General features: G+C 49.4%; 3 protein-coding genes across 3 annotated transcripts; all 3 read right to left on the bottom strand.

Moving 5' to 3' along the window:
* Nucleotides 1–2,239: 2,239 nt before the first annotated feature.
* On the bottom strand, nt 2,240–4,957 carry CNPY3 (canopy FGF signaling regulator 3). The gene is made up of 6 exons (XM_040553674.1): nt 4,784–4,957; nt 3,946–4,069; nt 3,624–3,720; nt 3,098–3,220; nt 2,851–2,968; nt 2,240–2,738 (listed from the first exon to the last, which is right to left on the bottom strand). Exons 1-6 carry the CDS (start codon nt 4,899–4,901, stop codon nt 2,527–2,529), a joined length of 792 nt encoding a protein of 263 aa, XP_040409608.1. The 5' UTR covers nt 4,902–4,957; the 3' UTR covers nt 2,240–2,526.
* A 330-nt stretch (nt 4,958–5,287) lies between these two features.
* On the bottom strand, nt 5,288–7,141 carry PTCRA (pre T cell antigen receptor alpha). Its single transcript, XM_040553675.1, has 4 exons — nt 6,632–7,141; nt 6,156–6,461; nt 5,932–5,973; nt 5,288–5,397 (listed from the first exon to the last, which is right to left on the bottom strand). Exons 1-4 carry the CDS (start codon nt 6,681–6,683, stop codon nt 5,288–5,290), a joined length of 510 nt encoding a protein of 169 aa, XP_040409609.1. The 5' UTR covers nt 6,684–7,141.
* A 95-nt stretch (nt 7,142–7,236) lies between these two features.
* On the bottom strand, nt 7,237–25,503 carry POLR1B (RNA polymerase I subunit B). The gene is made up of 15 exons (XM_040553669.1): nt 25,334–25,503; nt 25,079–25,246; nt 23,122–23,268; nt 22,025–22,157; nt 20,863–20,999; nt 18,709–18,932; nt 16,975–17,146; nt 15,668–15,839; nt 14,600–14,881; nt 13,843–13,976; nt 13,244–13,414; nt 12,487–12,643; nt 11,062–11,258; nt 10,416–10,669; nt 7,237–8,826 (listed from the first exon to the last, which is right to left on the bottom strand). Exons 1-15 carry the CDS (start codon nt 25,481–25,483, stop codon nt 7,944–7,946), a joined length of 3,381 nt encoding a protein of 1,126 aa, XP_040409603.1. The 5' UTR covers nt 25,484–25,503; the 3' UTR covers nt 7,237–7,943.
* Nucleotides 25,504–25,918: the final 415 nt, after the last annotated feature.

Here is a 25,918-nt window from a genome sequence, read left to right as displayed (position 1 = left end):
AGAAAATGGCAAAACATTTTGATAAAAGCATGGGAAAATTATACCGGTCCTAGATCTCAAAATGCTGTTTGTGTGGGGGATTGACTCTAGTCCAATCTACAAGCCTGAGACCTGACACCAAATAGGGTTTAAACTCCAGGACTCAGCCAGGTGAGGTGACAGAACAGTGGTGGGCTGCTCACAGCATGGCGACTGATGTCTGATACCCTAAAACAACATACCCAGACACCTGGGGACAGGCGGGGGCTCCTGTGACCATACGATCTCCATACACCACGAGCTTTTTGCAGCCAGTGTCTGAAACGCACGTGCTGGTGCCGCACGACTGTCAGACTACAGCACAAATACTTCCAACAGCCACTCAATTCGTGGTGTGGTCTAGCCAACGGCGCCGGCTAGTGGGCCAAGAAGCAGTTGAAAACCTAGGATGACCAGACAGCGATCTGTTATGCGGAGATGCTGCAACACCTAGAGTCTTCTGTCACCATAAAGCAAAGGCCGCAGGATTCTTTTATGCAATTTCTGGACCGGCTGATAGGTGCCCTTTACAGGTAAGTAGATCATGCTGCAGCTCGGGAAGTTTTGTTGGAACAGCTGGCGGTTGAAAATGCTAATGCAGATTGCCAACGGATCTTAAAAACCCTGCGAAATCCTGCACTTACGGACACGATAGATGCGTGTCAGAAGGTGGACACCCAACAGCATCAGGTTAACCTTTTAACGTAGGCTTCTGCGGCTTTCCATGCCAGATCCTCCAAATGCTTTTACTGGGGGGAAACTGGTCACTTTAAAAGGAAATGCCCCCCCAAAATGCCGAGCCAACGCAACAAGAGGGCACGCGCCGACACAAGCCACCCCTGGCACTGGCAGCCCCAGCTTGTATGCCTGCACCAGTGGAAGCGCTGGAACAGAGTCACCACAGCACTTTCTGATACTGCCATTATCCTGATCCCAACGGGAGCCAGGGGACCGCTGGGCAACGGATGCCCAGGTGCCACGATGCTCGACCAAAGTTCATGGAGAAGGCGGTTTTGGCTCCACAGGACCTGCGTGAATTATGTGGGCCCGAAAGGTCTCTGCGCAGCGCCCTTCCTACTGCCATAAACTCCGACGTTCTGCTCAGCAAAATGAGATACGGGGCTGAGATGGGTCCCGGCGAGATGGGTCCAGTCATCATTACATCAGCCATTGCCATCCTGACGATGACAGTACCTGTGGACGGAGTGTGGATCCCGCCACAACCCAAGAACTCTGGCAAATAAGACTGGCCAAGACACCACGTGCCTCGCCTTGTCTACCCTGGGGAACCCTTTTTCTACGTGCCTGGCGTCCAGCAGACACCTGGCCTGCATCTACTGCACAGGATTTGCGTAGCGCCGTAAGAAACTGTGCTGATAACTGGGATGGGTGGGGTGCTTACTTGCCCCTGCTACCACGTGAACCGCAGGAGCTTGAACTTTTAGGTTCAGTCAAAATGGACAGTTGTTTGTATTTTAATTACACTGGTAAAAAACAATCTGTAGCACAAAATGTTAATTCCTCTCTATCGTTATATAGAAATAGCACAGCCTGGTGCAACTATGCCAGCCCGAACATCTCCCGCTCCACCAACGTGCCCTTAGCGCTCCCCTTGGGGATCTTCTTTATCTGCGGAGATCACACGTGGGGAGGAATGCCCTCACACGTACGGGGAAGACCTTGTAGCCTGGGAAGACTTACCTTGCCGACACCAAATACGTCAACGATTCTGAATTACCATCGGCGCGCTAAGCCATCGACCCATGCTTTCTCGACAGACCGCAGGGATGATGTGGGATTTTGGAGCAGTAAAGAGGTAATTCTGGCCGATTTGCACCAGGAGTAGTGGCATCAAAAGCTTCAGCCACCCTGAATAAACTAGGTTGTTGGCTTGCCAAACAGGGCAGCACCATGTCTTTAGCCTTACCTCATCTACTGATGGATGTGGACTCGGTTAGACAGGCTACCTCGCAGAATCGCGCAGCAATAGACTTTTTACTGTTAGCCCACAGTCATGGATGTGAAGAGTTCGATGGGATGTGCTGTGTGAACCTTTCGGACCATTCCGAGTCCGTTCATGAAAGCATCCAGAAACTCAGGGACAGGGTCGGTAAACTCAGGCAGGACGATGAGTGGGGATGGCTTAACAATTTTCCTGGTGGTTTTGGGTTGGGAAGCTGGGTTATGCACCTGTTGAAGCTACTCACAGTATGTCTGTTGATTTTCTTATGTATTTTAATACGTGTACCGGAAAGTTACCGGCCTCTGTACCTAGGGTATATAAAGAAGCACACTCGCCTAATAAAGTTTCATTTTGATCCTGCACATCGGAGTCCGTGCCTCTCAACCTGCCACAACTGCCCCCTGCCCCGGCTCGCTGGAGCCTACAGGGGCTGGTGAGTCCATGCCGGGGCTGGCCGGGGGCTGTGGCCCCGCAGCGTGGAGCGAACCCCTTCCCCTTCAGTACTTCTGGGGTGAGCACCGTGCCTCGGGGCTCCCGGCCCCTGCCTACAGCTCGTCGGCAGGGCTGTGGGGGAGCGGGGCCTCCTCCTGGACACCGTGCTCCTCCAGGGTGGCCCCTGCATCGGGGAGGCTCTCGATGCCCTCGCTCTGCTCCTTCACGGTTTTCTTCTTCTTCTTCCCGCTCTTTTTCTTGCTCGGCTTCTCCCCCATGCTTGCCAAATCGCCCTTCTTGCCGGTCCACTTCTCTGCCAGGCAGCCTGCGGAGAGAAGCAAAGCCCTGAGGGAGAAGCGGGGCTCCCCGCACCCTCACCGGGCCGCCCCGCTCCACCCCACATATGCCTGTCGCCCCTGGGAGGAGCGAAGACTTACTCGCGTCCTTCCCTTTTAGCACGTGGTCAGCACAGAGAAACTGGGAGAGATCCTCTGTCTGGTGGTGCCTGTACCAGTCCTCGATCACGTCTTCGTACTCCTCCACCAGCACGTCGCACTAGCGGAGAGAGGAGAGCCTAGCTCCCAGCACGCGGGGGGTGGGAGCGGGGTGCTGGGTCCTGCCAGCACCCGCAGATCCGCCCCCAGCCTGCACAGCCGCTGCGGGCTGACCCCGGCGGGCAGGTACCTGCTTTTTGAGGTCGGCCACCTCGGCGGAGGTCTCGTTCCACAGCTCATAGGGGATGTCCATCACCACCTTGACGCCTTTGTGCACCAGGTTGTGCAAGGTCTCAAAGGTTTCCGACATGCCCTGTGGGAGAAGAGAGCTGCCTCGTGAGGTGAAGCTCCCTGCCCAGCCCCTGCTCTGTCCCCACAGTGCTGCCCGGGGCGCAGACGGGCACAAGACAGCTGAAATCAGGGGCCACACCGCATCGGCGTCACTGGGGGAAAGTTTAAGTGATGACAAGTCCCTCTCTGCAATTAGCACCCGATCCCCAACACGACAGGAAGGCACGTGCCACATAAGAGGGCACATATCTCCCTCCTGCACACACAATGACCACCTCTCCCTAAAGACAGCCCCCCCCCAGACGCAATTTCCAAGGCCTTGCATGCAGATGGCAGGCCAGGGACCCAGGGGACAGGAAGAACAAACCACGGTTCAGTGCCCCAGTAGCGTGCAGGGAGGCGAGGTACTGAAAGGCAGCCCCCACCTTTGCAAATCTGTTGCTGCCGCTCCTCTCCTTGTGCAGGTTGTAATCCAGCAGCCTCTTGCAGATGTTCTCCGTCACCTCAATGAGCCGGATGTCCCTGTGCAGACAGGAGGGAGGGGAAGGGCTCGGTGCTGCTCCCCAGGAACAGCCAGGGTGTGGGGCCAAGCCTTTCTGGAGCAGGAGGCACGTACCCCGGGCTGCGCTGCCCACGCTGCCAAGCACTGGTGCATTTTAGGCCTCTGCAGCCTGCCTGCAGGCTCGGCAAGGCCCCGGCTCCGCAGGCACCAAATGCAGCAGGAGCCCCCATCCCGCTCTCACTTACGACTGCGTGTACTTGACGGCAGAGCCCTTCCCGTCCAGGAAGCCATACTTCGTGTCGATCACCTCCTTGGTCTTGCCGGTCTCCTCAAAAGCGGACTTCAGCTCCAGCGCCACGTACTTGCACACTGCGGGATGGAAAGCACAGGCGACTTAGTGGCTTTTGCCGCTCCCGGGGAACAGGACTGCTTCGGAAATGAGTGCCGGGAGTTGGGCTGGACGGAGTTGTTGTGTGCAGAGCAGACACCATCGGTGTCCAAAGAACTAAACAGCAGCGTCTCAGCTGGTTCTGCTGAGATGCCCTGAAGCGGGGGGGAAGACCCAAATGAGTGCTCCGACGTTAGTGTGTTGGCACAGGGAGGCCGGGAGGCAGAGTTTCACCTGCGGGGTCCCTTCAGAGCTGCACTTGGCAGCCACCCACGGCCTCATCTTTGAGGAGAAGGAGGAGGAGGATGATGAGGAGGAGGATGAGGAGGGCTCCTCGTGCACCCCAGCCGCCCCACGGCACATCCCACCCCCTCCCCCTCCCCCTCCCCGCAGCACCGAGGCCTCCCGCCCTGTGACAGCTCCCAGCTCCCTGGTGCTGGGCACCTCAGGGGGCGCCGTGTGAGGGCAGGGCCCGCCAGCACCCCGGCTTTACCCCCCCACCCGCCGCATTTTCTCTCAGGACACCATCAGAGGGCCGCAGCGCTTTATTTCCTCAGCAACAACCATCGCACAGCCGCGCCAGCCCCGGCTCCCCCCCCGCACGCACCGGGGGTGGGGGGGGCGGGGGCGGGGGGCCCGCCCAGGCCCGCGGAGCCCCCCGGGCCCCCCCCCGTTTCCCCCCCATCCCCGCTCACCCTCGCACTTGCTGGGCAGCCGCACCCAGTCCGAGTCGTCGCCGCCCGCCGCCGCCGCCAGCAGCAGCAGCAGCAGCAGCACGGCGGGGCCCTCCGCCGCCACAGCCGCCGCCGCCATGGCTCCGCTTCCGGGGCCACGCAGCCGGCCGCGCCTCGCCCCGGTAACCACGGCAACAGCCAATCGGAGCGGGCTGCGTGGCGCGCCCGGCCAATCCCAGCCCGCGCGCCTCAGGAAGCCCCGCCCACCGCCTGCCCCCGGGATGGAGGGGCCCAAGTGTGGGCAGTGCCCTTACCTCCCCCCCCCCCCCAGCCTCCGCCATTCCCCTCCCCATCCCCAGAGTTTGGGGGTCCCCCCCGCAGCAGCGGGGACCCCGCTCCCCTCCCGCCCCCCCCAGCCTAGAAGGGGGCTCTCCGTGCTTGCAGCACCGGGGGGGCTCCTCGCTGCCCGTCCCCTGGGGGCGCCCCCAGGCCCAGCGGGGTGCTGCCTCCCCCCCCCCCAGGCACTCACCGCTGGGCCAGGAGGGCGGAGGTGAGGAGGGCGTCGAGGAGCGCCACCTTCAGCAGCACCACGCGGGCGGCCGCCAGCAGGGCGGCGGAGGCGCAGGCACGAGGCCCTGGAAGAGGGGACGTCAACGTAGCTCCCATGCGAGGCCGGGGGGCCTCACCGTCCCCATACGGCCTCCAAAAGTGCGGCGAGGCTGGGTGGGTGGCCTCGAGGCTCCAGAGTCTGTGGGCTCCCTGGGGTCTGACCTGGCCTCCATCTCCAGCCTCCATCCACGGCTTTCAACCCCAGCCTCCATCCCAGGCCTCCATCCCCAGCTTCCAACCCCAGCCTCTATCCCAGGCCTCCATCTCCAGCCTCCATCTCCATCTTCCAACCCCAGCCTCTATCATGAGCCTTCATCTCCAGCCTCCAACCCCAGCCTCCATCCCAAGCCCTGGTTTCCAACCAAAGCCTCTATCCTGGGCCTCCAACCCCAGCTTCCAACCCCAGCCTCCATCCCCCAAAATGTTCACCATCCCTACCAGAACACAGTTTAACACCCCCTCGCCCTCCCCAGTCCGTCCCCACCCCGGCCTCCAGCCTCCCAGCGGGGTTTCCCCCCTGGCGGTGTGTTTTCGGGCTGCCGCAGGGGCCGGGCACTCACCAATCATGGCGCTGGGGCACGGCTCTGCCTCCTTGCCGCTGCCTGCGGGACGGAGAGCAGCTGGGGAGGTGGTGGCAGGTGCACATCGGGGCCAGCCACAAACCCCTTCCTGCACCCCGACCGAGGGGCAACGTTCGCCCGCAGGGCCTCACACCTGCTCCCCACCATCACGGGAGCCTCCGTCGGCCCTGTTCCCACCGAGCCGGGCAGAGGGGACGCCATACCTGTAACGGGGACGGGGCTGGAGCTGCGGGCCGGAGCGGTGCTGTTGGGCCCCACGTGGCAAGCCAGAAGCCCATCCTCCGGGGGGCTTTCGGGGAGGATGGAGACGGCGCAGACGGTGCCGCCGTCCTCCGGCGAGGCCCCGTAGGTGAAGGACTGCAGGGCGCTGCCGTTCCCGCTGGAGATCCAGACGGCGTCGCCGGAGCCGGGCGACACGTCGCTCACCACGCACACCACCAGCTGCCGGTGTTGCCCGTCCACCACCATGGTCAACGGCGGCGCCAGCGTGGGCACGGAGGCCCCGGAGGCTGCGAGGACGCGGGTTAGGACCTCGTGCGGAGGCTGCGCGCCCCAACCTCCCCGGCTGAGCGCTGGGATCCGCTCGACCTTCGCACCTTGGCCGGGATGGCCGCCGTCCCGCCCCGGTGCTACGGGTCGAGGACCCGCCACCCTTGCGCCTCGTCCCCCCGGTACTCACGGGGCAGGAGCGGGAGCAGGGCGGAGGCCAGCAGCACGCAGAGCACCTCCATGGCAGCAGCAGCAGCAGCGGCGGCAGCAGCAGCAGGGCAGGGCTCAGCCCTTCACCACCTCCACCTGCTCTGCGCATCTCCCAACCCCGGGGCGGGCGTGGAGCCCGGGAGGCCCCCGGGGGAGGAGGCTGCGAGGCCGGGACAGCCTCCCCGTCCTCCGCGGTGGTACCGCCCTCCTGCCTCCCCCCCTCCCCGCCCCGCCGCCGTGGTACGGCCCCGGGCAGCGCCATGGAGCCGGCCCGCACCACTGCGCCCTCCCCGCAGCCCGCGGGGGGGGAAGCGGAGCTGCCGGCCCCGGCCGCCCCCTCCTCGTTCGCCGAGCTCCTGCGGCTGGTGCGGAGCGGCCAGAGCCCGCCGGGGGTGCGCAGCCCACGGGCCGAGCCCACGGGGGACACCCCCACGGCCTCCAGCCTGCCGCGGCCGAGCAAGCCCTGGGAGAGTCGCCCCGGCCGGCCCTGAGCACTGGAAGCGGGGGAAACCCTTCCCTTCCCTTCCCTTCCCTTCCCTTCCCTTCCCTTCCCTTCCCTTCCCTTCCCCGAAGGCAGGCACCAGCTCCGAAAGAATTATTATTTATTTTATTTTATTTTTTTAAGAAACATATAAAGAACTCTTAACAAGTGAAAAATTCTCCTTTGTGCCCTCACCGCAAGCAGCGGGGCTGAGCAGGTCCCAGCGCCACCCCGGCTCTCCCCGAACAGGGGAGACGTGGCTGGCATCAAACTTGTGCTGCTGCCTCCAGGGACTCGAGACGGGGAGCCTGTGCCTTGTGCCTGCTCCCCCAGCACCGCAGAGCTGCTGGAGCCAAGGTAGGTGCCAGGCTGCAAAGCCATCTACTTTGTTCTTCAGCCAAATGCAAGAAATAAAATAAAAATAAAGAATTACAGAACAGTGCAACGCACTGTCTAGTCCCAGCATTCACTTCATGCTGTTCTGTGACCTCTCTGTCTTTGTGGCTGCAGCCAGCGCTCAGAGAACGAGGAACCCCCCCCCCACACTTTCCTGGTGGGAGCACTGATATTGCTTGATTTCCATACACCGTATCTCGACAGCTAGTGATCCTTTATGAAGGGTAAACAAATGGCGGCGGAGCTGCATTTCTTCTCGATGCAGCTTCACGAGTTGCTAAGACAGCCCCATCTCAATACAAACCTCTAATTAACCTTGCAACCGTTTTAAGAACTTGAGAACTGACATAAAGCTTGAAACCCTCCGGGGGCAAACGCAGGACTAACGCGTGCTTCCTCCCTCCCCGCAGCACAATCACTGCTCCAGCGTCAGCCTTAGCTTGATGTTCATGGCTGCCAGCTCTGCCACGAAGTAACGGAAGACGTGGGGCACCGGGATAACCTGGATGGTGTCCACCCTGCCACACAGCAAGCAGGAATACCTCCTGTTGCTCGCCACAGAGGAAGGTGGCGGCCGCTGCAGCAGAGGAGAGAGCATGCTGCCGCAGCTCGTGCAGACGTAGGCTTCGGAGCCATCGGAGCAGCTGAAGAGGCGGTCGTGCAGCAAGAAGGACGTGCCGTGGGCCAGCAGTGCGTCACGCTCCATCTCGCCGAAGCGAATCCCACCTTCCACGTTCCTTCCCTTGATGGGCTGGTTGGTGACAGAGTCCCGAGGGCCCGTTGTCCTCACCTGGAACTTGTCCGAGACCATGTGGCGCAGGCGCTGGTAGTACACGACTCCCACGAAGATCTCTGCCTCCAGCTCCAGGCCGCTGATCCCGCTGTACATCTTCTCCGTCCCAAAGAAGTTGTAACCCGCGCTCACTAAAGTCTCGCCGAAGTATTTCAGAGCCGAGTCCTCCTCCGAGAAGGTGAAGGGAGTGGCGTCGTAGCAGACACCGTGCAGTGCTGCCGACTTCCCCGCCATGCTCTCGATTAGCATCCCGATGGTCATACGGGAGGGGAACCCGTGGGGGTTGAAGAGGATGTCTGGAACCATCCCGTTCTCCGTGAACGGCATGTCTTCAACCGGCCAGAGCTGGCTCAGGATGCCTTTCTGCCCGTGACGGCTGGCGAATTTGTCGCCGACAGTTGGATTTCGGGGAACTCTCACGGTGATGCAAGCCTTCTTCAATTTCCCGGTGCCACGGTCGTTACTGCATAACTTGATGTTGTCTACAATGCCCACCTCCTTATTCCTGTGTGGGTAGAGAAACATTCACAGCAAAGGTGTCAGACGTGCTCGTGATTTTTAGGAAAGGGAAGCAGAGGAAGGAAACCAAACCACTTTTTTAGTCTAATAAAATGCTGGGGATCACTGCATTTCTTGGGAAACACCATTCAGGGAAATCAGACTGCGTAAGAATTAGAGCAAAAAAACAATACAAAAGCATCACACAAGTGCCATCCATTTGTTGTTTCTAATGCTAGAAGCACAGCTGCAGGCTGCCATGCGATCAGGTAGTGTGCCATCCATGATTTCAAATGAAAATCATTTAAACCAGGTTCATCGATGTCACACCCAATCTGAGAAAACATTTGTTTTGTTTTAAGGCAGCAGCAGCCCTGCCTCCCCAGTAAATTCTCACTGCCTTGGTGGGATACTAAAATAAATAAATATGTTTAGAGCAAAGCAGAGAGGAAGACTCGGGAACAGAGAGTGAAGGCACGGTGTGAGCTGACACGGCCTTTGCCAACAAGTTCAGGGGTGTGCTACTTCGCCACGTGTACCCTCAGCCTGATGTTTCACATGGTGGGTGCCTGCTGCAGGCTTAACTTGTGTTACACAGCCCAAACTCTCAACGTGTTTTGGAGGCAACAGCTTTAGAATACATACATTTTGTCCATGTCACAAACGGGGTTATTTTTTTTCCCTTTGTCCTTTGAAATCCTAATGAACGCTACTTGCAGAAGGCACGAACCTAAGATTAACTTCTGTTTTAGAGCTGTTCTTTTTCTGTGCCGAATGCAACCAAAGTACAGGCCATCGCAAGGGAAAAAAAAAAAAAAAAAGAACTGCAAGCTTGTTCAAAGTTTTAAGTCAAAGCCTCTGTTCATCTCTTCCTAGCTGTGCTTAAGCCCTGGCAGTGTATGCAGCACACTTCTGACACTAAGGAGAACTTCAGGGTGCAGGGTCCCTGGGGAAACTGGGGGTAGGAGCCAACACTGAGGGCAGGGAACTACACCTCTCCATAGGAATCCAAATAATGATCTGATTTGCCTTCTCAACATGAATAAATAGCATAATCCTCACACTATAAATGTTGTAGAGAGACACAGAGAGGACCTCAAGCTGTATGGATAACTCCATACATATGAGTGCAGTCTTTGGTGACCAAGCACTTTCTTCTATTTTGTCGTTGTTGGATTGTTTTGTTTTTGTTGTTGTTGTTGTTTTGTGCATTGGTGGTGTGGTGTTTGTGGTTTTTTTTGGACAGAACACTATTTCCTATTCAATTAACAAAATGCTGCAGAAAAGGACAGAGGAACAGTTCCGGGGAGACAGCAAAACATTTCTGGAAGCAACCTTTTCACCAGTCTCAGATTTGTCTCCTGGGTAAATCAGGCTTTGCAGCTCTTCAGCATACACTGGCTTAGAGAAAAGCCACAAAACATGCACCTAAGTCACCTGTACCACGAATTTCACGTTCCATCAACACGTACATGTTTCGTGGCCATGTGAGGAGGAAAAGAAACCCTGGGAAGATCATGCAGCTCATCAGGGGCCACTGCTATCAGACTGCTCACAACTGCATGTTTGGGGCCAGGAGAGACAAGCTGAACTTACTGATAGTACACAGTGAAGGCCTCCCCCGTGTTGAGGTTCATGTAGCTGTAGAACGGGTCCCCCGGCTGTAGGATGGAGCCAATAAAAGGCAGTCCATCAGCATCTAACTTCTCTGCAACATTTGGATCACCAGGCCTGACACCAAATACCAAATTATCGTCTCCCCTGTTGGCTTTAAGGGAAAGGTCAATGCTCTCCATCTTGATAACGCTTCCGTAAGCGAACCCTCTCTCCCAGGAAGACTTGTTCACAATCTAAGAGGAAGAAAAAAGGCCTGTTAGAGATTCGCTAGTAACTTCAAAGAAAGCATTTCCATTCTGATCCGATGCTCATCTTTTTAACATTGCCTTCCTCAACAAAACCTCCCAGCACCATCCCAACAGGCCCAAGCTTCCTCCACCCCCATTTTGTCATCAGTGCTGGAAGCCCACTGCCTTTCACGAGGGAGCTCTGCTCTACTCTCAGTACCTCAAACACAATCTGCAGAAGATCCTTAACAGCTGAGCTCCTGTATCTGCCCTAATGGAGTCTATGGACTAGCAGAAGCAGAAAATGGGCTCTTCTCAGCTGCGTACCACCCTTCTCCACCATTGCCCACACCAAATTCCTTTATAGGACAGCATAATTCCTTCTTTTGGTGGCTTACCATTGCATCTTCCATGTCATAGCCGCTGTAGGAGATGACAGCCACAATTGAGTTGGTACCGACTGGGTAGCTGTCCATGCTGTAGTAGTCATACATTCTGGGCCTCACCAGAGGGCTCTGGGGAGTATGAAGGAGGTACAGCTTGTTATCTGAGCGGTCCCTGTAGTTATAAACTGGAAACCCCATGGTTTGCTTTCCTATAAAGAAAGAAAGTTGGATTTATTCAGGATCAATTCAAAGTTAAGCCACGTTTCATCCTCCAGGTATCTTGCTAAGAACAAGGCTGGAAATGAGTTAGAGAAATTATCAATTTTAAAAATTGTAGAATTTAATAATTGCTTTAAGTCCAGTTATTAAAGTTTCTATGAGCCACGCACAATATTCAATTCCCTTCATAGTATTACATAAGAAATATTTGTAATTTATTGTCTTTTCTGCAATTTCAGAATCTCCGATAATGTTTTTTGTTTTTTTTTCCCCCTTTGAAGTTTCCCATAGTGAGGCATACTTGACATATTTCCAGGTCACGAAGCATTTGCTACTGCCAGGATAAATATACTGGCAGGAAAAACAAGTTTTTTTTTTTTTTACAGAGTTACATGGGTACTTTCAGAAAAGCATGAAAACGTGGCAGCATTTTAAGGACATCTTTCTGATAATATTGTCAGAAATGTAATATGCTGTGGAGGTAATGAGAGCTGCTCTCAGTTCCTACCCACATGCTTCTCTTAGCCTGCTTTTTTTTTTTGTTTGTTTTAAATAAGCTTCTTGCAGGTCACTTGCACATCAGACGATTGAAACCCCACGTACATACCCTATCCCAACTGCCTTCAGACAACCAAATAAATCAATTTAAATAGCTGACCGAGAAAAAAACACCCTGTTGCCACAGCACTGTATTACTATCCCACAACAGATGCCTAGTAACTGTCCTCTGAAAACTGAGTGTCAAGACATCACAGTGACTGAAAACAGGTGGCAAAGAAACCTGCACTACTGCACAGCCTCTGCTCTAGTTACTAGTCAGAAAGAAGCAGGTCAACCTGGCAGCTGCGGGGATGGCAGCACAGTTGTCAGATATTAACTCCCCTAAGCAGCTGGTGCAGTGCCCCATACTTGTCTCTATGATCAACAACCTCAAATTAAAAAACAGAAAGAAAATGCCAACAACTTACTAAAGACTTAAGACAGGCAGTATGAGTGCTGCTGTTTAGAACTGCCCACTGGAAGGCTGCCAGCATGATAAACCTGACTTCTCCGACAGTCATTTCTTTCATGGCAATAAACCTCGAGTTTGAAACAACTGCTGGGAAGAGCTGCTATTTGGGACTGTAGGGATGCACACTGGAATAGAAACAAGAGGTTCCTCCACCCCTCACCTCCCCCTGCCTGGGGACTCACAGCATTAGGTACTGTAGTACTTACCCATCTGGCACTGGTACATGTTTCGTGGACTTTGGTTGTGATCGGAGAAGGGGATGAGGTTGGCCACCACACTCAGAATGCTGTGAGGGAAGAACTCCAGGTGAGTGGTCACTCCAGGAACCACCTCTGACTCCATGGTGGCCACGTTCATGAAGATCTGCAAGAATCCAATCAGGTCAGGAAGAAAGCAAAATACAGCTGCCTCTGATGACTTTTCATTTCAGTTTTAGCTGTGGTTGTTGTCTGCACCTTAGTGCAGGCAAGAAAAACATCAGACAACTGCTAAACTACTACTACAATCACAGCTAACTGCAAGGAAAGCAAGTCTGAAAATATAAAACTGCAGTAAGATGTCACCTTTCCTTTCCTTGTTCCAAATCACCAAGTTCCCAAGCAAGCCGCTACTTGTTTCTGCAGACTGCCCTCAGCAGCCATGATATAAACCAAGATGAGACAGTACACACAAGACAGCAATCCTTCACCTAAAAAAATCTTGACTATGTTAATACTGAAAGCAGACTTAAGTATCTCAAAGACCCCTACAGTCCACCAGTAAGAAACGTACCAGAAACTTACCAGCTAGAAGTGATAAAACCCTTTTGCCACCTATTCTAGCTCTTCAGCACTATCTCCCTATGTCCCATTCTCAGCTCCTTCGACAAATACTTCACAAAATAGTGCTTTTGATGCAGGATACCTCTGTAATACTATTATTCTGTTATTCTGGCACTTTATAAAGGAAATATGCAAAACCCACCTGTTCCAGAGTGCCAATCCATTCTTTCCTTCCATACAGCAGGTTTTTGACAGGCCGCACCATCCGGCAAGGGGTAGTAAAAATGAACAACCCCGGATACAGACTGGGTTTTCCGGTCATTGGGATAAGGACCACTTCTGCCCGTGCAGGAAATCTTTTCTCTTGAGTTATCTGTTTGTGCAATGAAATAACAATTTAGAAATACAAACCAATACTGCTTTAGTTAAGTTGCATCCAACAGATTAGGTTATGCCCACAATGAAAATACCAACCACAGATGCAGCTCGTAATATAAGATGAACAGATTTAAAAAATATTTCTAGAAAATTCTCCACCAAGAAAAGGTCAGAGTACTTATTTTTTCAAAAAAAATAAATAGATCTGTAATAATGACAAGTTTATAAACCAACAGACTAAACTTATGAATGTAAACAAGAAAAACCTGATAAACCCACTCCGTTACTAACATGCTGACAAAATATCTTATTAGGTTATATTTAAAAAATAAATGGAAGTTATGAAAAAAGTTCTAAACATGCCTATTTTTGACCACTGCATACCGAGGACGTTTAACTAAGTCACATTTTAAACAAGACAACCTTGAAACGCCGGAGGGCTTCTGCAACCTGAGGAGCCAGGTCACACTCCACCCAGCCCACCACAGCACCATCCAATACCACTCTGTAACACTCAGCATAAGGCCTGCTTGGAGTCGCATCAATGGGGACAACACCTGTGAGAAGGAACAGCCAAAAAAAAAAAGAACCACACAAAGCACACGTTACTTCTGCAGGAAGCCTCAAATCCACACCAAAAAGCTTCACGAGACATCAGAAAATTTAGACCATCTGTAGAGTGAAAAGCTGTAGATGACTTGATGGAAAATGTAAGATGTGCACAACTGAGAATGCCATTCCCCACCCACTCCCCAACAATTTTTGGAATGACACAGGACTCCCGTTATTGCAGCAATCACTGGAAGAGCTGCAGTTTAATTAAAGTCACTGCCAGCGTTAGGAAGGCAGAGTTTCATTCAATTTCTCACAGCTCGTACTGTGCAATTCCTTGCATTCAAGTGAACATCTTCACTTGACAGTACATGGCTAACACATTTATTTTGAACTTTCTGTTCTCCAGAAGGTTGACAAGCCTATATAAGCAACGTGCTACTTGCCATTAAGCAGAAGCACAGTAAGAACAAGTTTAGCTTGATTTCATCTTCTCAAGTTAAGAATTTACAATAATGGTATCTGGAGAACATTTCCCAGATACGGGTTTGTAGGGCAGAAAAGTAAAAAGGAAGTAAGAAGTAAAAAGGAACTGCTTTTATTAAATGTTCAAGCCAGTAAAACATACCTAGGGCACATAACAAAGGTGGAAGGTCTCTCACAGGCACCATCTCTGTCACTATTTCACACACAGCTGTCATGTGGTTCATCAGACCGCAGGGCTCTCCATCAGGGGTGTCCACCGGACACAGGAACCCCCAGGATTCGGGCAGCAGCTTGCGTACAGTTGTGGTTCTCATCTGGGCAAACGCTGAGCCTCTGTGTATGCAGCGGAAGTGGGAAAGGTAGCGAACGAAATTCAGCTTGTCTCCCACCACACACAGACCGCTGTCCTGTAACATGCCCAGGCCTAGGAACAAAAATGAGATTTATGCCAGGACGTCGCCCAGCTTTGACACATAAAGCATAATGTTACAAGGCTGTTTCCTATTTCTCACTGGTAAGACCTGAAGATGCTCACACAGGATCCCAACAACAGAAGGTACACGTGCATTTAAGTGACTTGTAGAAGACCTAGAGACTTTAAATTCCAAGCTATGGCTTAAAACACAACTTCTTTTAGAAACAACTGGAAATTGTTCCTAGTGAAGTGACTTGGGGATTTGCACCTGGTACTTCTTAACAAAATTCTGCAGCCTTCTAATCTCACTTCATTTTCTAGTGAGCGTTAAGTAACCACATCAGCACACTCCATATGCCAGAAAAACAGAACGAAAATTTGAAATATACATTATTAAACTGAAGCAGTTTCTCTCTGTTGAAACTCACGTTACTAATGGGGCAGTCCTGATAAACAAACACCCCTTCTCTGTCTTACGTAGTATCTTTTAAGAAATAGTCTTTGGGAAATAAAAATATGGCTGCTTGTTTGGACAATGCTAAACTCAGTTTCTACTATTTATCTGTGTAGAGGCTTTGCTTTAATAACTAACATGTTTTATACCATGCATAAGAAGAATCTACATTTGAAGACAAATCCCCCCTTTTATTCAACTATCCCTTTCCCCAAACCAGTCTTCATTAACTCACAGTATATCATTTCTGCATTCAAGTTGCTTTCAGTTGAAAGCTCAGTTTTATATTGTTTCTCATACTATGTAACAGGAAAAAAGACTTTTTAAGCCTTAAGACTCACCAGTTTTAGATCGCAGGTTGCCAGTTGCAAGAAGATACTCAAATGCCTTGGTAACATCTGCTGTCAGGCTGAATGCCTTCATCAAGCTGTCAGCATTTATGTCGATATCTGCCTTTTCTGTTCTCTTCTCCAAAACAAATCTAACAGATTGCAGCCAGTTCTCAAGCCTCTCCTATGGTTTAAAAGTGAGAGGTTTAAATTGAAAACTGGAAAATGGAGACTCAAATTATGAGTGCCTCATTGGTTACGCGTACTACAGAAATCTTCTGAAATCAGCAGGATGGACAACTTTCAGCAAAGTGAAAGCCTTCCGACCAGATTTCCTATACTGACTTTATTTTATCTAAGTGCTTGCATTATCATGCCAGTGCAGACCCGCAACAAATAGCCCATCCGACATCTTAGCAATCACTTCCACCCAGACTGGTGGTGACTCTAGTAAATAAAGTACTGTAACAGAATTTCATAAAAAGCAAACGAGCCCCAAAGCTGAAAGCATATGTATAATCTGACCACAAGACCAACTCTGTTGTTTAGCCTACTAAATACAGTGATGAATTAAAACCATGTCATGAAGCAAATTTAGGCACCAAAACTTGAAGGCCATGGTCACACAAAATTGTGAGACAGGGGATTAGATTTTTATAATGTAGTCTTGGATACTATAAAAAAACAGGGAAAAGGAAACAGAACAACATACCCATGACCACTTTGAATTCTTATAAAAAAACAAAACAGTGTATTGAGCTTATGTGGCAAGGTTTTGGTAGTGGGGGTGCTGCTTTGGTGGCCTCTGTAAGAAGCTCCCAGCAGCTGCCCCATGTCAGATCACAGCCAGCTCCAGCCAGCTCCAAAAGGGACCTGCTGCTGGCCAAAGCTGAGCCAGTGAGTGACACTGGTTGGGCCTCTGGGAGAGGCAGATTTAAGAAAAGGATAAACACTGTCTAACAGCAGCTGGGAGAGAGGAATCAAAGAATATGAGCAAAAACAGCCCTGCAGACACCAAGGTCACTGAAGAACAAGGGCAGGAGGTGCTCCAGTTGCTGGGAGAAAAGTTCCCCTGCAGCCTATGGAGAGGCCCCTGGTGGAGCAGGCTGTCCCCCTGCAGCCCATGGGTCCCACATGGAGCAGATCTCCACGCTGCAGCCCGTGGAGGAGCCCCCGGTGGAGCAGGTGGATGTGGCCTGGAGGAGGCTGCGGCCCATGGAGAGCCCCCGCAGGAGCAGGCCAGGCCGGAGCTGCAGCCTGTGGAGAGGAGCCCACGCAGGAGCAGTGGGTATGGGGGGAGATATCAGATATGATCTTACCTTTAAGAACATAAGGTAAAGCTGTCCTGGCGTAAGCACTTCTTGATTCATCAGACTGTCAGGATTATCCTCCATGCACTCCCCTTTGGCAAAAGCATACAGCTTTCGGGTCATCATACAAAGCAGGTAGAACTTTTCAGTTCTGTCTGTTAGGTGTATGCAGATACACTTGCTGAAGGAACAGAAAGAAGGACAACTAACACCATCTCTTCATGCTAGCTGCTCTTCACATTCTTCCTAAATTATCTCAAAACATTTTTTTAGCTAAAAAGATATACCTGGTTGATTAGATGAAGGTGAACCTTCTGAAAAACTGATTTTACAAACTCCCATGTTAAATGTCCAGTTCACGTACACAGCTATTTGAGTAAGAACCACCCAACAGATGAGTTTTGCACGTTATTTCACAGTAGGTATGACACCAGTTACATGCCTGTGCTTATCCACATACACGCAACCAAACCACTCTCCGAATCTGAACTGGATTCTAGTAACAGATCACAAAACATTTCTGTCTGGCCACAGAAAATCCGAACCTCTATTGCTATCAAACCTTTGCATGGAAAAAAAGTGGGCTGAACAACATTCTAGCGCAAGCAGAAAGGAAGGTTACTCCTAATTCCCAATTAAGCTGACAAACTGCTTTCCAATTAGACCAATGAAATAACTTGCCTTCCAAGACACAAGTGCAATCATCTTTCAGCATGTCAGCACACAAGGACCTGTCCATTTCTGCTGCTGCTCTATACTGCCCCCCGCTGAAGCCTTTACAACTTCACCGTAAAGACAAACCTCCAACGGCCGATTCTGAGGTAAGTTCTAGCCAGGCAGAAGTTATGATACATCCCAATTAATTCTTTCCACTATTCCCACTCTATCTCCCCAGCTTAGACAGACAAGGTGTACAGAACATATCAGAGGGGAAAAAAACACATAAGAGTATTTAGAACAAAGAGAATTACAATATAACTTTCTTGAAATTATCCACCCGTTTCTCAGTACAAAGTGCTGTACTTCCAGCACTGTAAGTGCCCCTCTGAGGCACCTGAAGACTGCCTTAATGTTTCCAGCAACCTAACCACCCCCCCCTATTTACAAGTACTCAAGGGCATGGCCATCCCAAATGATCCTTTTCAAATGCTAAATACCTCTCATAGAACTAAGGCTTACTTGAAAAATAAATGATTTGGTTGAATGCTCATCACATTGACATCTCAAACCTAACTTATTCCATGAAAGAAGTTAGATTTTAAAACATCTGGAAGCTAATCTGGTTTCTAAACATCTAATTCCTACCATTTTAATAGATAAATGCAATTCTCATAACAGTTGCCCATTACTGTGTGAAACAGCTGAGGAAGTGCCAGTACTGCTGGCCAACAAGATTAACTTCGAGCAGTCCACATACGTACCTTGAACCTTCTTTTCTTTAAGTGAACATTCCAGTTTTTCATCAAATACAACAGAAAACTACATCTAAATAACAATGAATGCCCTTCTCCTGAAACCATTTTTGTAGATGTTTGTGTCAATCTGTAAAATTGGTATTTTAGAACACAACTACAGATTAACAGAATATCCTCAAGTCCCACAAAGAACTAGCCACTGGCTATCATTTTATGTGTGCATGAAAATCTTAACAAAGGCAGTGTGATGGCAGAGTATTCTTAAAGTTGCTTGTAATTTCAGTGCAGTCACGCTGAATCACGCACTCCTAAATGCATAAATACATACTTGAAAATGAAATCTGCTGCCTGTTCATTGCTGTACCACTCTGGGAGGTTCAGTTTTACTCTGAAGCTCTTTCCAAGGTATTCGAGGACGTTTTGCTGCGTGTAACAGCCTGCATCTGCTACTGCTCTTATCATCTCAGTAACGCAGTTCACATAAAAGGTGTCGTTTTCCTTATCTTTGACCAGCTCTTTAAAAATCTGGTAGTCTGTGAAATTAACTAATGCCTGAAAGACAAAAGGGTGTCAGATCAGAAAACAAAAAAAACAAACAGCCATGACAATGCTGGGCCATAAAACACTGAAGAAGCAGGGCACCCCAATGATTTAGGTTCTTCAGTTTTCTCTGGAAACACCCTTCCACCATGCAAACTGAAAAATACTGTGGGATTAAGGGGCTTCAAGAGTAGCACTGAGGATATTAATAAACTGATGATCACAAGTAGGCCCAATCTAATGAAACCCTTGGAAAACAAACAAACAGACTCACACCTTCTAAATTAACAGGCTTCTTTTGTTTAGGTTAGATTTACTTGTATTTTTTATATATTATACAAACACACACATATGTATATATACTTTTTTTTCTTTACTTAATAAGCTCACTTAGAAACATGAATTTAATTCGCCGTTGTCTCAAGCTACTTCTTATCGCCACAGAAATCAAAAGACAATTTAGTCTCTAAAGCCTCTTTAGAAGGCTATTACAATTCACTTTAGCTTCAGCATTTCATGTTCTAAAGCTCATATTTAAATCCACTGTTCTTAGGTCTGGGTGTTATAACGGTTGCCTAATTGTTTCTTTAAGTCAGGGTTAAGCAAATACATTGCCCGCCAATAACTTCTCTATTTGCCGAGAAAACTCCCTAGTCTTTAAGCAAACTGTTTGTCCACAACATTTAAGAAGCCTTCAAAAAGCTCATTAAAAATGGAGGCTGCATGAAAAATACATCCAGGCAGATTTCTTTCTCAAAGGGGGCAATGCAACCTCAGCAGTTACGTATTCTGCCGCTTGATATGTCGTGATATGAACAATCTAGAACCAGCCACAGCACACGCTGCCTCTCAGCCAGGACGTGAGGTGGTTACGCAGCAAGGAGGAACTGGAATTGCAGCCAGAACAGAAGAACCAGGCTGCCACAGCAGGACCTGGACAGGCCACAAAAAACCAGTGCAGAACTAAGCTCAACTGATGCTGGGGGGGATGAAAGTCCAGGGAGTGCCTACTCTTGAAAGAAGTAAAACTTCAGACAACACAGCCTGCTTAACCTGAGATCTCATGAGCTAACAAAGTCCGTATAATTCCCTTGCTTATCAAAACTAAGAGTAATTACCTATTTTTGGTAACTACTTTTGTTGAGACAGCGGACTGGAGAAAAAGTGAAATGTATCATGCAACAGCAACACAAATACAGCAGGTTGTAAGTACACACAAATTCCTGGAGACCAATTTATGCAGTGGAAGACAAGCTGTAGTGCCACAGGCCTCTGATTTGCTCCAACACTTGGCTGCTGTATGTAAAATACACAGCTGAAATACCCTGGGCTCTGCTATCAGAGAAAACACGCTTTTAAAGGAGAAATTTGGAGAGCCTGACCGAAGTCAAACTTTTGCCTGCTATCTGAAGAACAGTTTAACCAACCCAATGCGCTCAGACACTACTGTTTTTTGTCTTCCAGTTCTTACCTGTTTTCAGTTCCAATCAGAAACAGCATTTCATTTTTCTCCTCAAAAATTAAGCCAGTTTACTGGTTTACTTTTACGTGAGACTACTTGATTTTAATGATTAATACTAATATAGCTGAGAACTGAACCGTTTCTTGTAAGGTCATTCTGCTTTAAAAAGATTCCCAAGACCTATCAGATTAGGTGCCAAACCCTTACACTCTCCATTCATCCACAGCATTCATTAGTAAGAAGCCATAAAACCTTTGCAAAACTCCCCCCTCCTCTCTTTACCCTGCATGCACTTCCTCTGCTGCAACTGTGCATGGTATTACATGTACAGGCTCAGTCTGGTCTACAGTTCTTCAGCCAATATAGGAAGCATGACAGAAAATATTTCTTACGGAATTAGCTGATTCTTGTTACTCAAAAATGGAAAGTATATACTGAAACTTGTCTTTATTCAACAGAGACAGCACAAGCACTATTTACCTTAAGAGCAAATCCCAAGGGAAGGAAGAACAACTCTTTCTGAAAAATGAAGTTCAACATGACGCAACCGTTTTCCAAGTAGTGAAGGTTCATATTTATTGCAGTGTGCTCCTCCTTAACACAGTGCATCACTACTCCTGCAAAAATTAACACAAGCAAAGACCAACGTGAGCTGTGCAAAACCAACTGACTGCATTTCTGTGACAAGTCCGAACAGGTGAGACGATTCATTAGGTCTTTAGTGAAGTTTTGGTACTTCGTGGTTGAGAACACAAGGCAGACAGATCACTGATTTCAGCATCAGCATCCCATTTCAAATAAAGATACTAGCTCAGTTTAGTTCTTAATGACAAACATCTCCAGGCAGCCACTGCATTTGCTGAGAGGTTCACAAGATGCATAAAGCTTTTAAGAAATGGGAAGCCCCAAGACTCATCTCTTCTATCTGGAACTGTAGGTCAAAAGATACAGCAACACAAGTACTCTTCCTAATTGCACTGTGGTTCAAATTTGTCACATCTCTGTAGTAGGGCAGTACCTTCAACGCAGTGTTTCCTGGTCCTGTTCTATGATGTCCACTGCAGGAGAAATTAAAATAGAACAAATGCGACTGTCTAAACCGGCCCTCCCTCAAAATAAATTCATGGGGAACTGCAGTGTGTTCTGAAGCACCATGGTTCACTGAAATCAGCAGATGGTAATGCTTTGAGTGCAAAACCCTAACTTCTCTGGTTTAATGCCAACTGAGTACACATGACAAAGCTATGGAACAGCCAAGAATCTAGTTAATCCGTTTTATGTAAATTACAAATGGCATCTTGGAGTACAGAAAACCAAATTCACTGAAACAACTTCAACACTTTACACTGACTTCTACAGAACGTAGGGTTCCAGTTAGTCCTTCCATATAACAACAACTTCATGTACTCCACAGCCTGGAATACAATCTCCTTGCTTAGCATGGGCAGCTCAGACAACCCCACAAGGCAAGTACCTGTTTCATACTTTCATCATTACGGTGTTCTCAACCTCCTTGGTTTTGCAGTAAAATTTGTCTCAAAATATAAACATTATGCAATTTAAAAAATCAGCTATAGTTGGTCGTTTCTGTTTGTCCACATGTATTTACTGGAGGGATGCTGCGGGAAGCTTCTTAGCTTACCATACTCTGTGAAGCCAGGGCCTCTGTTTTTCCACTTGTGTCTTGTCATTGCAAGAGGGAAATTTCGCCTGGGCATAATCAGCATTCTAATAACTTTTTCTAAGCCATTAATTATGAAGTAGCCTCCCATTTCCTGCCAGAAGAAAAAAAGAATAATGCTTTTAATGTGCTTAAAAATTCATAACATTTTAAGTAAAAGAAAAAAATGCTCACATTATTTTGTGAAAGCAAACATTTAATATTTCAGCTAAGAAACAGCAAGACACACATTTCAGCACCATAGTCGAAAAGGCTGCACTCTTTGTCAGTGACCTTTAAGTCTAATTCTAGCATACAGTGCAAGAAAATGGATGCATGTTCCTTCATTTCAAGGAAGAAAAAAAAAAAATCTATGTGGCCAAGTAAACAGCTCTGAAGAGTTGATTTTTTTTTTTTTAATAAATACTTTTAAGTTCTAAATTTGAATTTTTAGACAAAAAGAAACTTTGGTGCAGAAAACCTCTCTGTGGTCACATATAAGCTTAACACCAATAAATTTTATAGCTCCCCAACTTGTGTGTCATTAGAAAAAAAGTGTTCTAGTAATTAATACTAGGAGTAAGGGTACAAGTGGCATAGTAGAGGGGCCAGTAATAGCTCGCCATTGTAGATTTTCTTTCATTGTTTTTTGCTCACAAAAGAGCAAGCAAACATCAGCAGTAAGTTCTTCTGTATTTAACTGCCCATAGATGACATGCTACTGAGGAGGTAAGAAAACTGTTGTAGAAGACAACCAAAAATAAGAAAAACTCTTTCAATGCCTGCTCTCCAAGTCTGCCTCCACAGCGGCCCACTCAGCTACACAGCCTCAATTGCTGGTTAGCAGTTGACAAGTCGCAGACCGCAACCGCAGGCAGTGGCACCAAACAGATCCCTGTATTCGAACACAGCTGAGACTTAACATTTTTTAAGACGTTGTACAGAACCGCCGTAAAGACCAAACATTCAGAGAATATAAGTCAAACTTAAAATACAAATGCTCAAGTCCTGTAAGTTGTTGGCCTAATGTACCGCTCATGTAAAACGCAGATTTTCCTGACCTGCAAAATCCTCATTACCTCTTCCTCCTCATGGTGCTGGATGAGCTCCTGGGGAGAAAGATTATAGAGGCTGCACAATTTAGACTTCACCATAATTGGAATATACCCCACAGGATGTTTAATAGTCCCTTGTGGAATGCCATTCACTGACCAGCTGATGTCAACCTAAAATGATACAACAAAAACAGTGAGCAAAGTAAGCTGCCCTTTTACTTTCCTCACATATTAACTGCACATTTAACATAATCACCAATCTGTTTCATCAACTTTTGCCACTGTAAAATTGTAGTAATCATAATAAAAAGCAAAACTAGTACATACATAGGTAATATACTCTGGTAAACAGTCAACAGGAGTTTCCAGAAGAAAATCATACAAGTACAGAACTAAGTAAAGAAGCTGCGAATAAGGTGTATGAAGTTGACTAGAGTTTTCTTTGCCTTTCAGACCTCTCAAAAAAGCAGCCAAAATAGAAAAGGGTATGAAAGCCACAGGATATGAAAGGAGGCCTCAGACGTTAACACACAGTTAAAAGAAAAAAGTAGAAGAAAAAGTGTTCAATGAAAAGACATCCAGATTACAAGCCTTTCCTAAGACTTGTCCACTTAACGTTTTCATAAATGGACTTTAAGGTGAGAAAGAAAAGTGTGCTGTTAAAGAAAAGTTATTTACAACAGTAAGATCTGCCAGTGGGTTTGGAGAAGGATGATGCCTTGACTGTAAGAAACAAAGTGATAAAATGTCCAGCAGAAGCAAACGACCCCGATTTTATGTGCAGAATAATGAATGAGTTTTAAAAAATCTACTGTCACTCAGGAAACATTGGTATTTTAATATGAAATACGTGGTTCAACACCTGGCAACACTTCTTAGGAATTATTAGGAAATGGAGCGGAAACTGTTAACTCTGCCTCCTCTGAATCTGTGATGCAGCCTTACATTGAAACTTCTGCACAGTTCTGGGCTCCAGCTTAAACGATGACCAACAGCATAAACTGGCTTCTGTGTGACAAGCTGCCCAGCAGACTATGGCACTTACCTTGGAGAACTGAGAATAATTTGATAGTGCTACTTGCAGTTAAAAGCAGTGTGGTGAAGACAGGGAATGATCAGACACTGCTTCTTCCTGCGCAAGAGTGCAGAGTGGACAAGAACAAGCAAGACTTTCTCACACAAGGCACAGAAAAATGTTTTGTTCCAACATTTACACAGCTTGAAAAAACAATTAAATATGCATAGGAAAAAAAAGAAGGGAAACAATATAGTTAAGAAGAATGAAAGCATTTCTAGCTCAGCAAAATCCAGGAGTCACTGGGAAAACTGCTGTGAACAATGTGCGAATGCCCCACTTTTATGTTCATACAAGATGTTTCAATTGCAGTAGGTTTTACCTACTTGTTGTAATGCTTCAGAAAAAGAAAAAGAAAAAAAAAAGCTGAAACTGCAAGCAAGCATTCCCTTGCAGTGGACACATGGAAATGTGCAGTACGGTCCCAGTTACAGAACTGTAAGAGAAAACACGGTGGCCATCCACAGGGCAGAGGAAGGTATTTGCTAGGGATGCTTCTTCTCCAGTCACATGTCGCAGCAATCCAAAAAACTAATGAGCAGATGATACGAACAAGAATTTATAATTCTGGGCTTATTTGAAACCTAGATCCAGGCAAAAAAAGGATTTTAATTATAACATTGTAAGTTTAAACGTGTCTCCTCCTAGGATTTTCTGAACTGACGGATTTCATCACAAAGTCGACAGCAGAGGGAGGAACATGATTAAGGTCCTGGGGGGGGGGAAGGAAATGACAGAGCAGATGGGGTCTCTTCAGAGCTCAGTTTGAAGAAAACCTTTCGCTGCCAGCTCGCCGGCACCGCACACGGGACACGACTCTCAGGAACACCCCAGAAGCCGGTGAGCCTTGAAAAAGGCGTTTAGCTGAAACAAAAACAGGAATGTACCGCGGTTGGGCGGGCTCACCGTGATCTTGCCGCGGTAGGTGCTGCGCAGCCCCCGGCACTCGGCGGGGTAGACCTTCACCTCCCGGCACACGGCCCCCTTCGGCACCATGGGCGGCGAGATGGCGGCGCCGGCGATGGCCAGCGACACGCGGCTGTTCCTCAGGGCGAACTCCAGCGGGGAGATGTCCTGCGGAGGAAGGGGACACACGCCTCAGCTGGACCCGCACCGCCACCCGCACCCTCCCCTCAGCTACCCCCCTCGGCTCCCCCCGACCTGCAGGGCTTGGTACACCCCCTCGCTGATGGCGTAGTTGAAGGAGTCGATGTGGGCGGCGGGCAGGTCGCGCTGCACCCCGCCGCGGGGCCGCGGCCGCCGCCTCAAGCGGCGCTGCTGGCCGCCGACCGGCACCGGGCCGCCCTCCATGCCGCCCGCACCGCGCCGCCTGCCGGGATGCCGCGGGGCGGGGCGGGCAGCGGCAGCACTGGAAGCAGTAGCAGCAGTAGCAGCAGTGGTGGTAGCAGCAGCAGCAGGGGGCGCTGCGGCAGCCACCGCCACGTGCTGGCCCCACGCGCGCGTGCCCCCCCCTCCCCAAGCCTCAAGCCTCGCCCCCTTCCAGCCCCACAAAAAGATTGGGCTCCCCGACACTCCCCGCGTGTGGGTGCTGGAGGAGTTGTGAGGTGCTTATCTGTGAGGTGCAGGCGTGCGGGCGGCACGCCCTGCCCACGCCACGAGTGCCATCAGGCCAGCACGTCACACACGCGCGCCCCACACATCACTGCCTCAGCGCTGTTTGCCCCCCCTGCGTTGCTTCCCGTTTGGGGGAGTTGGTGCAGTGCGAGGTGTCCTACTTGGAAATGG

The sequence above is a fragment of the Cygnus olor genome, chromosome 3 (assembly GCF_009769625.2).
Source record: "Cygnus olor isolate bCygOlo1 chromosome 3, bCygOlo1.pri.v2, whole genome shotgun sequence".
NCBI classification, from domain to species: Eukaryota; Metazoa; Chordata; class Aves; order Anseriformes; family Anatidae; genus Cygnus; species Cygnus olor.
This window is presented reverse-complemented; position numbering and strand designations above follow the sequence as displayed.

Bases quoted from the DNA above. Each gene is read 5' to 3' on its own strand.
- CNPY3 (XM_040553674.1), bottom strand. From the start codon at position 4,901: ATGGCGGCGGCGGCTGTGGCGGCGGAGGGCCCCGCCGTGCTGCTGCTG. The intron at 3,221-3,623 runs GTGGGGGCTGCC...CTTCTCCCACAG, and splicing joins GCAGCAACAGATTTGCAAAG to GGCATGTCGGAAACCTTTGA. The intron at 2,739-2,850 runs GTAAGTCTTCGC...TTCTCTCCGCAG, and splicing joins GCTAAAAGGGAAGGACGCGA to GCTGCCTGGCAGAGAAGTGG.
- PTCRA (XM_040553675.1), bottom strand. From the start codon at position 6,683: ATGGAGGTGCTCTGCGTGCTGCTGGCCTCCGCCCTGCTCCCGCTCCTG. The intron at 5,974-6,155 runs GTATGGCGTCCC...TCCGTCCCGCAG, and splicing joins CAGCCCCGTCCCCGTTACAG to GCAGCGGCAAGGAGGCAGAG. The intron at 5,398-5,931 runs GTGAGTGCCCGG...CCCCTCTTCCAG, and splicing joins GTGCCCCAGCGCCATGATTG to GGCCTCGTGCCTGCGCCTCC.
- POLR1B (XM_040553669.1), bottom strand. From the start codon at position 25,483: ATGGAGGGCGGCCCGGTGCCGGTCGGCGGCCAGCAGCGCCGCTTGAGG. The intron at 18,933-20,862 runs GTAAATAGTGCT...TTTGTCTTTCAG, and splicing joins CCTTGGGATTTGCTCTTAAG to GCATTAGTTAATTTCACAGA. The intron at 13,415-13,842 runs GTTGTCTTGTTT...TTGCACAAACAG, and splicing joins AAGCCCTCCGGCGTTTCAAG to ATAACTCAAGAGAAAAGATT.